Source organism: Acanthochromis polyacanthus, chromosome 18, assembly GCF_021347895.1.
Source record: "Acanthochromis polyacanthus isolate Apoly-LR-REF ecotype Palm Island chromosome 18, KAUST_Apoly_ChrSc, whole genome shotgun sequence".
NCBI lineage: Eukaryota > Metazoa > Chordata > Actinopteri > Pomacentridae > Acanthochromis > Acanthochromis polyacanthus.
The window spans coordinates 3,615,637-3,630,106 of NC_067130.1; the positions used below are offsets into that span (position 1 = coordinate 3,615,637).

Here is a 14,470-nt window from a genome sequence, read left to right on the forward strand (position 1 = left end):
CTGCAGTAGAATGTGACAGCAGAGGGGTGCCAGAGCCCAGTCTGACAAGTCTGTCCAATGATTCTCTCCCCATGCAGGCTTGAAGCAGCTCCTTCTGCAGATCCATTCCTGAGCTGCGCTGCCATGCATCAGCTCGCAGCCAAGAGTCTTGACAGCATCACTTCTCCACAGTGCAGCGACTCTGGGAACAGCAGTACTTTGGGTTTGTGGGCACACACAATTACATGTGCACACAGTTGAACAGAGAACTCCACAGGTCGGCTCTGCACACAGGCTACTGGTTTTACATTTTCACTTAGTGTGGTGCTCAGAGTGTGAGAGGCTGAATCTGTCTGCCAAAGGACAGAAAGTCATGGTAGATGTTCATGTCTTGAACAGTTTCTATTGTAATCAATCGACCACAGTTATATGGTAGAGTTTCCCATCTGTATACGTCAGTCTTTTTTATTGCTGTTTGTTTTCCTGTACCCCCGCCCCGAGAAAAACCTCATTATCAGAGTGATATCAGTGGTTTTGTTGTTGGTTCCATCTCGATGTTCATCATATAATGTGAGGATTATGGCTCATTTTTTAATGAAAAGCACAGAGGATTAAAGTAACACAGATCCTGTCTCATATATTAATTGTATATTTTGTGCTTGTAGTTGAAACACAGCACGGAAATACAATCTCATAGTTGGGATTACACAGCAGCTTCTCAAACTTTAAGCAGTTCCGGTGCGATGCCCTCAGGAGACAGAAATCTTTCACTGTGCTGTCGATCAAGATCAGGTCAGGCGGGGATGTATTCATTGAACACATCAACTGTGGACTTTTTGGAAAAGCAGCAAACTTCTAATTGAACAGTTCTTTCTAAACCATTGTTTGTGTGACGCTTATTACGCTGACAGTGTGACGGCTGTAACAATTATGTCCCAGGCCAAATTGGATCTGCTGGACAAACTGTTGAAAATGACCCGTCCTGCTGCTGCATTTGCTGCAGGGAACAGCTTCTCTCCTGGTGGCCGCCGAGCCACACCAGTTAATTAACACCATTCAAGTGTGTCAAGAGGTGGGAAGAAAAATTGCTGCTCTTAGTGGTGTCACACCCTGGCCTGCAAGGCGTGACAAAAAGGGAATGCAGAGGGAATAACAATGAACTCATTTTGAACTAACATGATAACTTATGAGAACTCTTAACAATACATATTCAGAAACAGAATAACCTATTACAAGAAAACACATTGTGTTTATGCATGTTAGACAGAATAAGAAGCACATCTGTAGACAGAATACTAAACGAGTGAGCAATAGAGCCATTAGAGAGGAAAAGAAAGCTGTTGCTTTTGAAATTTAGTTTTTTTAACGGTGCAATATGTGAGATTTTGCACTTAAATATAGCAATAATATAGCAAAAGGCAACTATCTGCTTTGTGAAGATATAATGAAGTAATGGCTTCCTTAGAGGAGACAGAAGTCCCACTGAGTGAGTTGTAATCTGAGCATGTCTGTTCCATGTTTCTGGTCACATGCACATATTAGTGCATGTGAGTTCCTCCCTCTGAAACTATTGCTCTCCTGCTCTGGTCGTTGTGTGTCTGTGAATGGATCAGATAAACAGAAACATATGGAGAGCACCAGAGATGAACTGAGAGAAGGCAAGACAGGTGAAGTGAAGGTAATGCTGATCAAGTTGACACTAACTTTTCACAGCGATTCAGCAATTCCACAGCGGGGATGCGGATCAACACCTCCAATTCCAAGGCCATGGTTCTCTACTGGAAGGGTTAGGGTTCAAATGTGATGGGAAAATGTAGCAAGAGATGGACAGGTGGCTTGCTGCTTCATCAGCAGTACCGTCGGTGTTGTACTGAACCGTCGTGAGAAGAGGAAGCTGAGCCAGAAGGTGAAGCTCTCAATTTACCGTCCATCTACGTTCCAGTCCTCACCTATGGTCATGAGCTCTATGTAGCGACTGAAAGAACAAGATCATGGATACAAGAGGCTGAAATGAGTTTCCTCCGTACGGTGGCTGGGCTCAGCCTTAGAGATGGGTGAGAAGCTCAGACATCCGGAGGGAACTCTGAGTAGAACCACTGTTCTTTCACATTGAAAGGAGCCAGTTGAGGTGGTTTAGACATCGGATTGGGATGCTTCTGGGGAGACTTCCTTTCTGAACACATCGCCTGGGAGGAGACCCTGGGGTAGACCCAGAACCCGCTGGAGGGATTCTGTATCTCATCTGACCCGGGAACGCCTCAGGATCCCCCAGGAAGAGCTGGAAAGTGTTACTGAGGGACGGATGTCTGGAATGACCCGTTTCATCTGCTGCCTTCGCAACCTGATCCCGGATAAGAGGAAGAAAATGGATGGATGGATCAAAACAGTTGTAACTGTAGTAGCCGGACTTTGAGGGAGCTTTGATTTGTATATGCTTTACATTACCAGAGGCCAAACACAGTGGGAAGTTCAAGTTTTTTCAGAAATACTGTGCAATGTGTACTCAGCAGAACTCATGAATCAGTGATATCCTCGGTAAAACCTGTAAAACTTGACCCCTGTGCCATTCTGTGTTCGAGCAATGCAACTGCGCACACGCAGATGGATAGCATGATTTAGCACTTTAGCTTTAGGTTGCCATTGTCACTGATTTTCTTATGCAATCTGTTTAAACTCTTGTCTTGTCATTTTCCACCAACTGTTGACTTTGTTTGCTAATTTAACAGCATCTGAACACTTTTGGATCAGGTGACATTACTTCTCTGATGTGTTTCCTGGAAAAAAAATGCAGGTATATATAATCCTCTGCCAGCAAATCTGTTCATAAAGCAGACTTGGACTTCGTGTGTGGTGTGATTGACATGATGGGGTTTGCATTTCTGACCATTCCAAGAGACAACGTGCTTAAGGACATCAGAGAGATGGAATGAATGCAGGAACCAGTTGGTGTCTGCAAGCTGTCATGTTACCTTCATCTGCCTTTGAGCTCGGGCTCCTTTTCAATGACACTGAAGTAATTACACGCTCAGCCCACGCAGCCACAAGACTCGAAATAATCCGTCTCGGTACACATCCATGGAACCACCGTTAGCCAACAAAGTCGTTCAGATTCTTTAATTTTTCTACAAAAATATTTTACATTAGAAAACACAGCTTGAAATATACACAGTCCACGTGGTTTGCAGCAACCATGGAACATCTCAACTGAAATATATCTGTGTCTATATTTAAATTGTAGGTAAATATATCAGCAACAATAAATCCGGTTGCCATCTCGTGAGGTCTGCGTAGGACGTCACCAGGAGGAGCTTGAATCGACGTAGGAAATGCTCTGTGAGTTGTTCAAAGCAATATGGACTCACAATCTATCCATATTTATTAACAAAAAAATAAAAAATACCACAAACCAATACTACCTCTGATAATGGCGGGGAATGCTTCCGGTGAAAATGATGAATTTGTGTAGATACATGTGCATCATTTCCTCAAAGAGCGTATAGGTAAAGGATATAAGCGAGTATAACGGTGCTGAGCAACTGTGAGAGTCTCGGAGTTGAACTTTCCGTCTTACAGGACTAACATTCATTCGTCTTACTTCCTGAATCCCAAAGTGCCCTTTTCTTCCTGTAGCTGTACTGGGTGGGATTCACCTGTCTTCCTGTTTACAACAATGAAGGCCATTCATCTACCTGTCGACAACCAGCACGCCAATTCATGCGTCTTCCTGTCAGGATCCCACGAGGCCATTCACCTGTAAACCTAGCTATCTATCTAAGCTCCATCTCAGAGTACTTTTCACCTGTCTGCCTTGGTACATGATAGAGTGTCAATCAGCTGTCTACCTGCAGTATCTACGTACATCCCAGGGTGCCATTATTTGCCCTGGCTTGGTCTTCCTAGCAGTAAAAACCTCTAGAATTGGTGGCTCCAAACACCAGAAATGTAACAGGCCTAAACCTCAACTTGACTGGTAGAGAATAATAGGAGCCTGACAGGACGTCTTGCTTGCCAGACAATATTTATAAAGCAATAGTTGACATTTTGGGAAATATGCTTCTTCATCTTCTTCTTGCTGAGAGTTAGGTCAGGAGATTGATGCTCATATATTTCTGGCTCTGCCTAAAGGCCACAAAATCTGACTAATGGCACACAGAAATGGGCTGTTTTTACAAGATTTATGTGGATTAAGGCCTCTACACGCTGTGTGATTTTCGGCCGTCCCGGGCGAAAGGTAACAATCGTGAGAGAATCGTGGCGTTATCTTTGGTCTTGGCTCTAAATCGGCGGTCCTACGTTGCACTGAGAGGCAGGTTCAAAGACAAGTATGTGGGATTTAAACAAAGAAGATGCCCAGTAGAGTTGTGGCAGCAGAGGCCTTTTTGACGTGTCCTCCAGGTCGTACCACAACCGGACAAAAAAGGACGAAGCATGGAAGGATACAGCAACAGAATTGCAGCTCCCAGATGAGTAAGCTAACATCAGCGGCTAGCAAAAGCACACAAACACCGCTGGAAATAGTGTCCACAGCATTTACTTTATGTGATTAAATAATGTGACCCTCTATGTTGTGCTCTACAGTTGAAGAATTATTTTTCATGGACGGACGGCGCACGTATTCATGTCGACTCACGTACATCGTAGGCTGACAGTTTGTTTCATGTCATGACCAAAGATTGTTAGATTCATGTCGTCCAGTGTAGCAAACTGTGAACTTGTAAGATTATTAAAATCGCAGTGTGTAGAGGCCTTTAAAGAAACAAGAAAAAGTGATAAGACGAGTAGAGTGCTTTGGATGTTGATGGTAGGTGGACGTTGTTATTTTGACTGGTTAGCTGTTTCCCTCCTTTTTTCCAGTCAAAGCAAAGCTAACCAACTGCTAGCTGAAGCCAAATATTTCCTGGGCTCACATGAGAGGGGTATCAGAACAACATATTCCCCAAAATGTCTGTTATTACTATTACTAATGTCCTGAAGGGTCATTTTCAGAATGTTACACAATTATTTTATCACCTTACATCCAAGGATGCCATTCATTATTGCTGTAAACTTCTTGTACAGGTAAAAGTACGTACTACTAAAGTAATACTTTTGAGTCAGTTCCACTAAATTAGCCGTCCAAGCAAAAGATGAAGCCACTTAAAGAAAGACGCGATTTAACTTGTGGATCTGTGTAACTCAACTCGTAAAACACGACACTATCTTTGTCAGTGGACCGATGCCTACCAGGTGTAGTTTGATAACAGGATAATGGCATGTTCTACCCATACTGCAAGGCGCTTAAGATGACCATTGAATGGTATGTGAAATAAATAACAGCAAAAATAATAGCAGAAAACATACCGATCCATATTTATATGAACAAAATTTTCCCATTTGTGTTTTGGCTGAGTGTCCGCTGGCCCTCCATGAACGAGTCTCTCTGATGCACCCAGCTGGAGGATGTTGACCCGAGCTTTAGCATCATAGCGGTTCAGAGCGGAGGGCCAGCGACAGCGTCCAGACAGGCGGCAGCAGCCAGAGGGGAGACGGCGAGAGGCGAACACCTAAAGGCGAGGCGTTGTCCGAGGTGCAGGAGCAAACCTCGTATCCGTTCTCCGCATGGTCCGGGTGTCGGTGCACGTTGACTCTCGTCTCCGTGTTTTTGGGCTCCGCGTCCGGAGAGTCCGACTGCATCTCGGTGCACAGCAGCCAGTCCTTAGCGATGAGGCGAGGGAATCCCGCCTCCACCTCCATGTCGCTGCCCGGCACTCGCCAGTACTCCTTCCCCTTGAAGAAGTAGGACGAGCCTTCGGAGACAGAAAAGAAAGACTACATGGCAGAACAGAACAACATGGGACAGAGAACAACACAATTCAACACGAAACCTCACATGAGGTGGAAAGTTTGTTTGACAAGGCTGCACTTTTTGGCAACAACAACACAGCAAACAGCGGTATATGCGAGTTTCCAAGTCATGTCATTAGTGAGATTCTCACGCAGGTGAGGGGAAGAAAATGACCCAAAATGACAGAGTTTACGAGGAGACTAAGATGAAAACTTGTTTTTGTGCCCAAAACTGCACGATTCACAAAAGTAATGAGTGGAAAATGTTCATTATCCCAAGAAGGAAATGTGGCCGTTAGCGCAGAGTGCGTAATGGGCTATTAGAGCTCCGGAGATCTGGTCAGAGACCTGAGTTTTATGAAGGCTATGAGGCTCTGCACTGAAAACTGCAGGTATAAAAAACCTGTTTTTAGGTAAGACAGCTCCCACTGTCGCTGTGTGTTTAGGGCCGCTAATGAATATTGCTAATGAAGTCGGGCTCCGTGTTTGACACGGGTTTAGAGCTCCAGTGTGGGAATCTGTGACGGCTGATAGCAGAGCAGACTGATTGCTTTGGGTGAAAAACACATTAGGATGTTATGATTAGAATATTCTAGAGAGAGAAAAAAATTAACAAGTATGCAGAGTTTGACGATATCATGTTGCTGATCAGCAGCTCTGATTAAATGCTATATTAAGGTCCATGTGTATAAACTGCAGTCATCCCTAATTTGAGGTATGGATTGAATGTAGCAATTCTACCATATATCAATATGGAATATTTTGTGATGATGATACAAGTATAATAACCAGAATGAGAGCATCCCAACATCATTTAAATGTCTTGCATTATAAATTTCACGTCCCCAGAAAATGACTTACATTTCAAAGATAATTCATTTCTCTATCATTCTGCATCCTCTGTTTTCAGTCAGGGTCTAAATCAGCTTTTTAGTGTCTGTTGCTTTACTGCTGCTGTTCACGTCCCCTTCAGGAAGAAGACTCTCTCTGTATGTTGTAGACTTCATGGCAGCTAACAGACATGAATGGCTATGTGAGACCACTTTTCTTTCTGAACACCCGTTTTGTTGTGGAATTATCGCTGCCTGCACAGCAGAGCAGCTGTTTTTAACTCGTGTTTGGTGACAACATCGTGGTTGTAAAATTAGCAGTTTCGTGGAAAAGACTCCGAGGCGATTGTTGGTTAATGTGTAGTTTTAACGGGCTGCATTTCATACTCCCTCTGTTGTCTGACAAAAGCAACAGAAAATGATGTGAATGGGAACAGATTTATTGGGAAATCAGATGAAATAAAACAGTAAATGTGAGCACAGAGAGCAGGAGAGAAGCAACAGGTGATGTGAAAACACAGCAATCCAAATAGTCCTTGTTATTCGCTTTCAAATCAGCCTTAAAGTTTCCACCGTCTCCTGACTGAGCTCTGACCTGTGGACATATCATTAGCCATATTGACCGCACAATGTACTATCGCTGAGGCTTGATTGTTGTGGCGACATTTCCATCCAAAATAAGAATAATCCACTTGATGTTCAGCTCCTTAGATGCTAGGAGAGCATGAGGACTCTTGTGTTCACTCCTGCAGCCCACATCTGTACATTTGTTGTGCTTTGCTCATGGCTGAGACATTTTAGAGTCAGCAGAAGCAGCTATATAGAGCAAATAAACCCACTGGACTGTGAAGCAGTTGTTCTTTGTGACTGGCTCACCTCAAAAGCAGCGAGAGGCTACGATTAGACAGAGTTTTAGCTGGATGTCCTGGCTTGTTTGGGGACTGTGTGGTGGTGGAACACAAGTAAACACATTCATATCTCAACACTTTCAAGTTAATAATAAAATAAACACAATCAAAATGCATTTTCATCATATGGGACATATGAAGACATTTGTGTGGATGGACTCTGGTACTGTTTGTTCATGTTTCTGGACAGATGCAGATCAATACCATCTACCCGTGAAGCTAACTTTGTACCTACATTATCATTTCTGCTAGCTACTTCTCACTGAAATATACATGTCAGCTATTACGAATGGCACAAAACAAGAAGAAATATTGAATATAATGATGTGATTTACAGACAGATTAGCATCACAAACAGTGACTTAATGGTGAAAGTGTCTTAACATCCATTTTTATGACACAGAGCTTGTTTACTTCTTCAGTTGAAAACCCGCCTATAGAAACAACAAATGTAGAACAAACAATATGGATTTTTCTGCTTCTTTATGCTCATTTCCCCTCCAGCATCGTTCTGATCACACCCTTTCTCTACGTCTCCGAGCATCTTTCACATCCATCTCGTAAGCATTTTAATTTTACACGTTCTTCGTCTCTCCTAAGTGCTGCTGACGCCACGTCCTCCTGCTTTCTCTGCTTTAACTCCACCGTTCTCTCTTCATCCTCGGCTCGTGGCAGCAGCCTAAAGGGAGATGAAGGCTTTGATGTCGCTCCAGCTGCATCGCCCAAAGGTGTGCACACGGTATACGTGAACGCCTGCTTTTCTGTTTGCATTTCTACGCGTCCTTCCATAAATCGGAGACTCTGCAGGAGCTCTCGGCTCTCTTGTGTCGGGCCCGTTTCTGCACATCACAGCGCTGGAGGAGGACCTTTAAAGCCGCAGAAAACTCCGAGACAACACAGACCTCTAAACACCTGACAGGGAAAAGAGCTTCCAGTGATTCCTGTGGGAGCTGCTGCAGAGCAGAGAGGCGATGCTGCTCACTCCCGCTGAGAGTGGACCGAGATGAGGACTGAGTGCTAATTCTTTGTTTTTGTGCCGGTTTAAATAAGTACAAGCACTTTATCAAAGCCTAATCTGGACAGTCGACTGAAGGAGGCATCCTTTAAAGAGGATCTGCTTTGTAAAGACTTCCAAAACAATTTAAGTTAAAGTAAACATTATTAATCTCCGTGGGGGGAGCACTACAGTATGTCCTCAGCATCTGACCCGCCATAATTGCTTCTGAACAGCAGGCAACCTTTCTGCAGCATCTGGGGAGCCACTCCAGATCTGAAGCTCTCGTCTAGTCAAAGCAAATGTCAGGACAATGTGGATATAGGCCTCCTTGTACTTTTATAGTGCGCTTCTCTGGAGCAAATCTGCACAATATATGATTTTATCGCTATAATTGGTCATTTATAAAAGTGAAATTGATACATTACCCTTTAAATGTAGATTTATATCACAGCGTATCTCTCTACAACCTCTTCGCCGCGGGCTTCATTTTGGTCATATTTCCCTTTATGACCCCCTTAAACTTTCTTTCTTGCACACGGACTTTTTTCAGAGTATCTATTTGTGAATGAAGAATGAACAGCTGAAGTAGATAACTGCATTTAATATTTATGATGGAGGTCTTAGGCAGTGAAATTACAGTAAGGGTGCTGTAAAGATTTTTTATTTAGCTGTTTGCTTCATACAAATGGGAGAAAACAGAAAAAAGGGGAAAAAAATAGTAAAACAAATCAATATTTGAGGTCAGCAACAAATCTTCCAAACGTGCACTACCAATCAAAAGTTTGGGGTCACTTAGAAATGTCCTTATTTTTGAAAGAAAAGCAATTTTCTTCAGTGAAGATAACGTTAAATGAATGATAAATCCAGTGTAGACATTGTTAATGTGATAAATGACTATTCTAGCTGGAAATGTTTAATGGAATATCTCCATAGGGGTACAGAGGAACATTTCCAGCAACCATCACTCCTGTGTTCTAATGCTACATTGTGTTAGCTAATGGTGTTGAAAGGCTCATTGATGATTAGAAAACCCTTGTGGAATTATGTTAGCACATGAATAAAAGTGTGAAAACATGAAATTGTCTGGATGAGCCCAAACTGTTGAATGGTAGTGTATATGAGCACAGTTTTTTTGGTGCCTAAGTTGTTGAAGTATTTCAAATTTCAGTCTCAAATCATGCATTTGGAAAAGCGTTCATCGCTGCTGGTGGCTGCCTCACAGACTTATTTCATGTTTATGATCCGTCCTGTACTGTAACTCTCCTATATGCTGCGCGGTGATTAAATCGAGTCATGAGAGTCTCAGTCTCAAAGAGCTTATTAATTAACTCTTCAAGCTTTAACTGTGGGAGAAGCATTAAAAAAAAAAATGCACATTTTATGTATGCGGTAAAAGAACAGTGAAGGGGAACGTCCCACAAATAGCCGCGATAAATCAAATTGTCAAACTATTAAACAGAAGCCAAATGATTCTGTGCATCTCAACAACTTCCAGTATTTACACAATTTACTGCAGTTTATGTTCCAGCAGAAACTAATTATGTCTTATCATAACGGATAACGCCATGCTAACGCTATGCTAACGCTATGCTAACGCCACATGTAATTACACGGCAGCCAGCTGTGAGCTCACACACACACGCGCTCGTATAAATATATATTTACATGCTCAGCTATATGTGTGCGGTTTTATAGACGGTACTAGATGTTTTATAGGAGGTAAAAGACCGGGATGTTTTACCGGCACAGATGCCCATGGTGTGTAAACATTACTGACATGGCAGATCCAAGCGTGACGTGCTCCAGTAATGCTCACATTAACACACCTTCCTCCTATAAAACTCAACACTTTCAGGGAATCACGAGGAGGAAAGAGAACGAGGAGGAGGAGAGGATAAAGTTTATAGTGAGGTGATGAGAGAGAGGGAGGAACATGCACAGCAGAAGGACAAACTGTGCATTTAATGGTGTTATTTATTTCCATTTTTCCATGTGTGTGGATCACCTCGGGCAGGGGTGTCAAACATACGGCCCACGGGCCAAAAGCGGGATGACTTTATAAAGTGTAAAAATTCCAGAGAAGACACTCTCTGTAAATTTGTAAAACTATAAATTTAAAATAATTTCTTGACCGTGACAAGTTGTTTTGATCATTAAATAAAATACTAGACTGTTTATTGTTCTTTAGTGTCTCATTTTTGTAATATTTTGTCTTGTTTTTGTTGTTTTTTTGTCTGACTTTTGTCGTTTTGTTTCTCATTTGTGTCTTTTTGTGTTTCCTTTTTGTCTTGCTTGTGTTTTTTTGTCTCATTTTTGCCATGTTGTGATTTGGTTTATTCGTTGTTTTAAGTGTCATTTTTTTGTCGCATTGTGTTTTTCGTCTCGCTTGTGTTGTCGGTCTATTTTTTTGTCGCTTTGCTGTTTTTCGTCTTGTTTGTGTCATTTGTGTAATTTTTTGTCTCATTTTTGTCCTTTTATTGTTGTTTGTAACATTTTTACCAATTTTTTTTGACTCTTTTGTTTCATGTCCCTTGTCTCATTTTTGTCATTTTTTGTCTGTAATATTTTATCTTGTTTTTGTTCTTTTTTTGTCTGACTTGCCGTTTTGATCGTTAAGTAAAATACTATACAATTCAGTCCCATCTACTTGTAACTAAAAGTTTTGTTCCTTTGTAGCCACTCTGTGATCTGGAAGTTCTAATGTGTGAATGATAAACTGAGGCTGAATGTTGATGAAATTGAACTTTTTTATCTTTAGAAATTTCCGGTTGTTGAGAATGTTTTGCAGAAAGATAGTTTCTTAAACATGAACATTTTCAGAATGGACTTTTTTGCACTAAAACAAAAGAAACATTAGGAGCTGTGGTTATTCCTAGGTTATTATGCTGTGGTTTTACTGGTCCGGTCCACTGGAGATGAGAACCTGAACTAAGATGAGTTTGACACTCCTGACTGAGGGCTTTCTCTAACGATTTATAAAACTGACTCTGCATTAAATGCCCTGAATGGACGCAATCACAAAAGTGGTTTCTTAAATGCAAAGTAAAGTGATTTGCCATTCATAAATGAGTGCACATTCAGGTGAATAATCCTACTGTTTGATTGTTACACTGACATTCAGAGACGTTCTCTGAATGCTTCTTGTACTGGAGTTAAACACTTCAGCTTGTTAATTAGAACGATTCAGTGATGGCTGGTAAAGATAGAGACATCTGATACTAATATCTGCTTAGCGTTTATTTCCTGTTTTCACGCAGCGTCTAGAAAATCATGTTTGCCGTTGAAGGTCTGACTCAGTTAACTCCAAAGCAGAGCAGCGCTGTTTGACGAAAGATCATAACGGGTCGATTTATGCTCGGAAAAGGTCATCAGTGACTGGTAATGACTTTTTCCAAGTAGTTGTCAAGTGCCGGGTCACTGGTTGACCATATGTCATGAAAACTATGAGCCAATTTAGCGGCACTTAGCAGAAAACAATTCTTCAGTCCATCTGGCTGTGAGACCACCTCCCTGATGTGTTTTCAGAAATGTCCCGGATCATAATCGTATTTTGGAACTAGATTAATTATCTACAAACAGAAGGCAGTGCTCATGCTGCCACAATGACACTTTTTTTTTCATGTTCAACAACTTGGCGACAACAGATGAGCAAGATACCCGCAAAAAAGAACCGAGTCTTGGCCGCGGTGGCAGAAAAGCGCCATTAGCCGAGGAGGAAAATAAATGCAATCTGTGTGAGGATGGAACTCACACACTCAAATTTAACAAATAATTCAGTCTCAGAGTGGAAATGAGGAAGAGACTGATAGAATATTCCGAGTGTAGGCGTTTCAGAGTGAACACCTGAGCAATTAGGTGAACAACTGCCATTTGAAATATGACCGTTTCTTAATGCTTACGAACATTTGAACCCTCCAGTGATCATTTTTTATCTAAATCAGAATCAGGCTGCGTATATTGAAGATTGTATCTGTTTTTAAAAGCAACTTCTTCTCATTGTATGGATTTTTTTATTGACTGTGAATCACAGAAACATTGTTACAGTCATGTTGGCTTCATATTTTGTGTATTTCACAGTCAGATAAATCACATGGATGAGCCGAATGCAGAGATTGTCATTAATGCACGTGGAAGTTTAATGCCAAACCACCAGCATTAGGGTCATTCCAAAAACCCCACACCATCTTCAATCTGACTGATGTTTTTTTTTAAAGTGGTGAATATTGACTGAGTTGACTGTGTGTAAAATCTGGGGTCATGGGTAGTTTTTGATTTAAAAATTCTTAAAGACGACTTGGATCACATTGATTTTTGTGTTGTTTTCTTGTTTGAAGTGAAATAACATGAGAAACAGTGTAGCTGGAGCTCCATAAAGCTCGTTGGTTGAGGTTTTATGGCTGGTGGAATATCAGAGTAGAAAGAAACACTGACATTTTTGTGCATATATGAATGAGCCAATAAAATTTCAAGCCTCTGGCCACATTATTTCTCAAATTATGGCACTTCAAACATTGTTCCACAGGTGGTGCGAGGAAAACAATGCAGAAATTGACCAAAAATGTAACAAATTTCACTTAATTACATACGTATGCACAGAAAAAAGACAAATATGAGATGGTGAGGTGTGTATTTTTTTAAAAAAGAAAACAATATATATTTTAAAGCAGCATTGAACAGCAAAAGAAGCTTAGAAACAACAAAAACAGAATTTCTAATAATGACATTAGCAAACAGCAGCTGGCATAGATGAACCAGATTCAAATATTCACTTTGCTTTTAGCTCTGTTTTGGTCACAACCAACATCCACACTCATATGTGCTCATTTAAAAACACATAACTGCTGTTACGTCTACGCTGCCGACTCTCTAAGTTTCAAACTCGACACTGGCAGACGCTGAGACTTTTGGACTATTGATTCCTGCAGCTTTAAATGTAAAACATTTCCAACCTGCACAAATGATAATTCGCTCTACAGCGAGGCTCCAATTAAAACCCATCGGCTGCTTGTGAGAGTGAAAGAGATAGAAGCGATAGTGACAGGGCTGCTTAGGGAGGCTGACGGCTGCAGAAAAGCGACTGGAGCTGAACTGAGAGCTGCTGCAGTCTGTAGAATGCATAGCTGCAAGGGGTAAAATCAACAGTTGCTTTCATCGCCTTCCTGATGCCATTCAAGCCTTTTAGAGGGAGACGAGCCGACTGACTGCTCAAAAGCAAAAACTTTACTTTCATCTCCGAGCGGCGACACGCGGAGCTGCATCAGAAGGCGAATCTGCAGAAACGGATCCGGATCGACTGCGAGGCGATGATTGCGCCGAGGTTAATGCAGCAGGAACATTCTCTGCTGGACCTCCTTGATTAAATCGGAGATCTTGTCATCCCATCTGAGTGTTCTTCAAACAGCAGGCTCCCTGTGTATCCGGCCGAGTCCGCTGAGCTCACAGTGGCAGCATGGATTAATTGAGGCGGCCAGCTTGTGGATTCATAACACCCAACACGGCTCTTCACTGTGTTTGCAGAGTAAAGGTCAGGGCTGTTGTTAGCAGCCGAGGCGGCGGTCTCACAAGCTCTTTCTGGTAGACTGACTCAGTGTCTGTAATCTAAAAAGTTTGTTGTCTGGAAACTTGAGCAGCTAGTATCCGAAAGGTCCCTAGGCAAGGGGCCGTACGTTTCATTTTCCACAACCACAGCTCACTCTTTATGGGTCAGTGGGTGTTTGTTACGGTGTATGTGAACATCATATTTTCCAGGAGCCTATACAGTAACTAGGAGCTGCTCATGTGAATGTGCAGCAACTTCAGAATAATGAAACCGAGGCCGTTTTTTGTTAGAGTTGTAACAAAAACACAATCACCGGTTGTAAAAAAGTACAAAATTTCTGTTGAACATGTCAGTATGAATTGGATTTAATTTGTAGAAGCCGACTTGCCAGCCA

General features: G+C 41.9%; 1 protein-coding gene across 1 annotated transcript in view; it reads right to left on the reverse strand.

Moving 5' to 3' along the window:
- Positions 1-3,078: 3,078 nt before the first annotated feature.
- LOC110962332 (matrix metalloproteinase-17-like) overlaps positions 3,079-14,470 on the reverse strand; it is a 127,963-nt gene continuing 116,571 nt past the window's right edge. The window contains 1 exon segment of the mRNA XM_051938105.1: positions 3,079-5,765. Within this exon segment, the coding sequence (XP_051794065.1) occupies positions 5,440-5,765 (326 nt within the window). The 3' untranslated portion in view covers positions 3,079-5,439.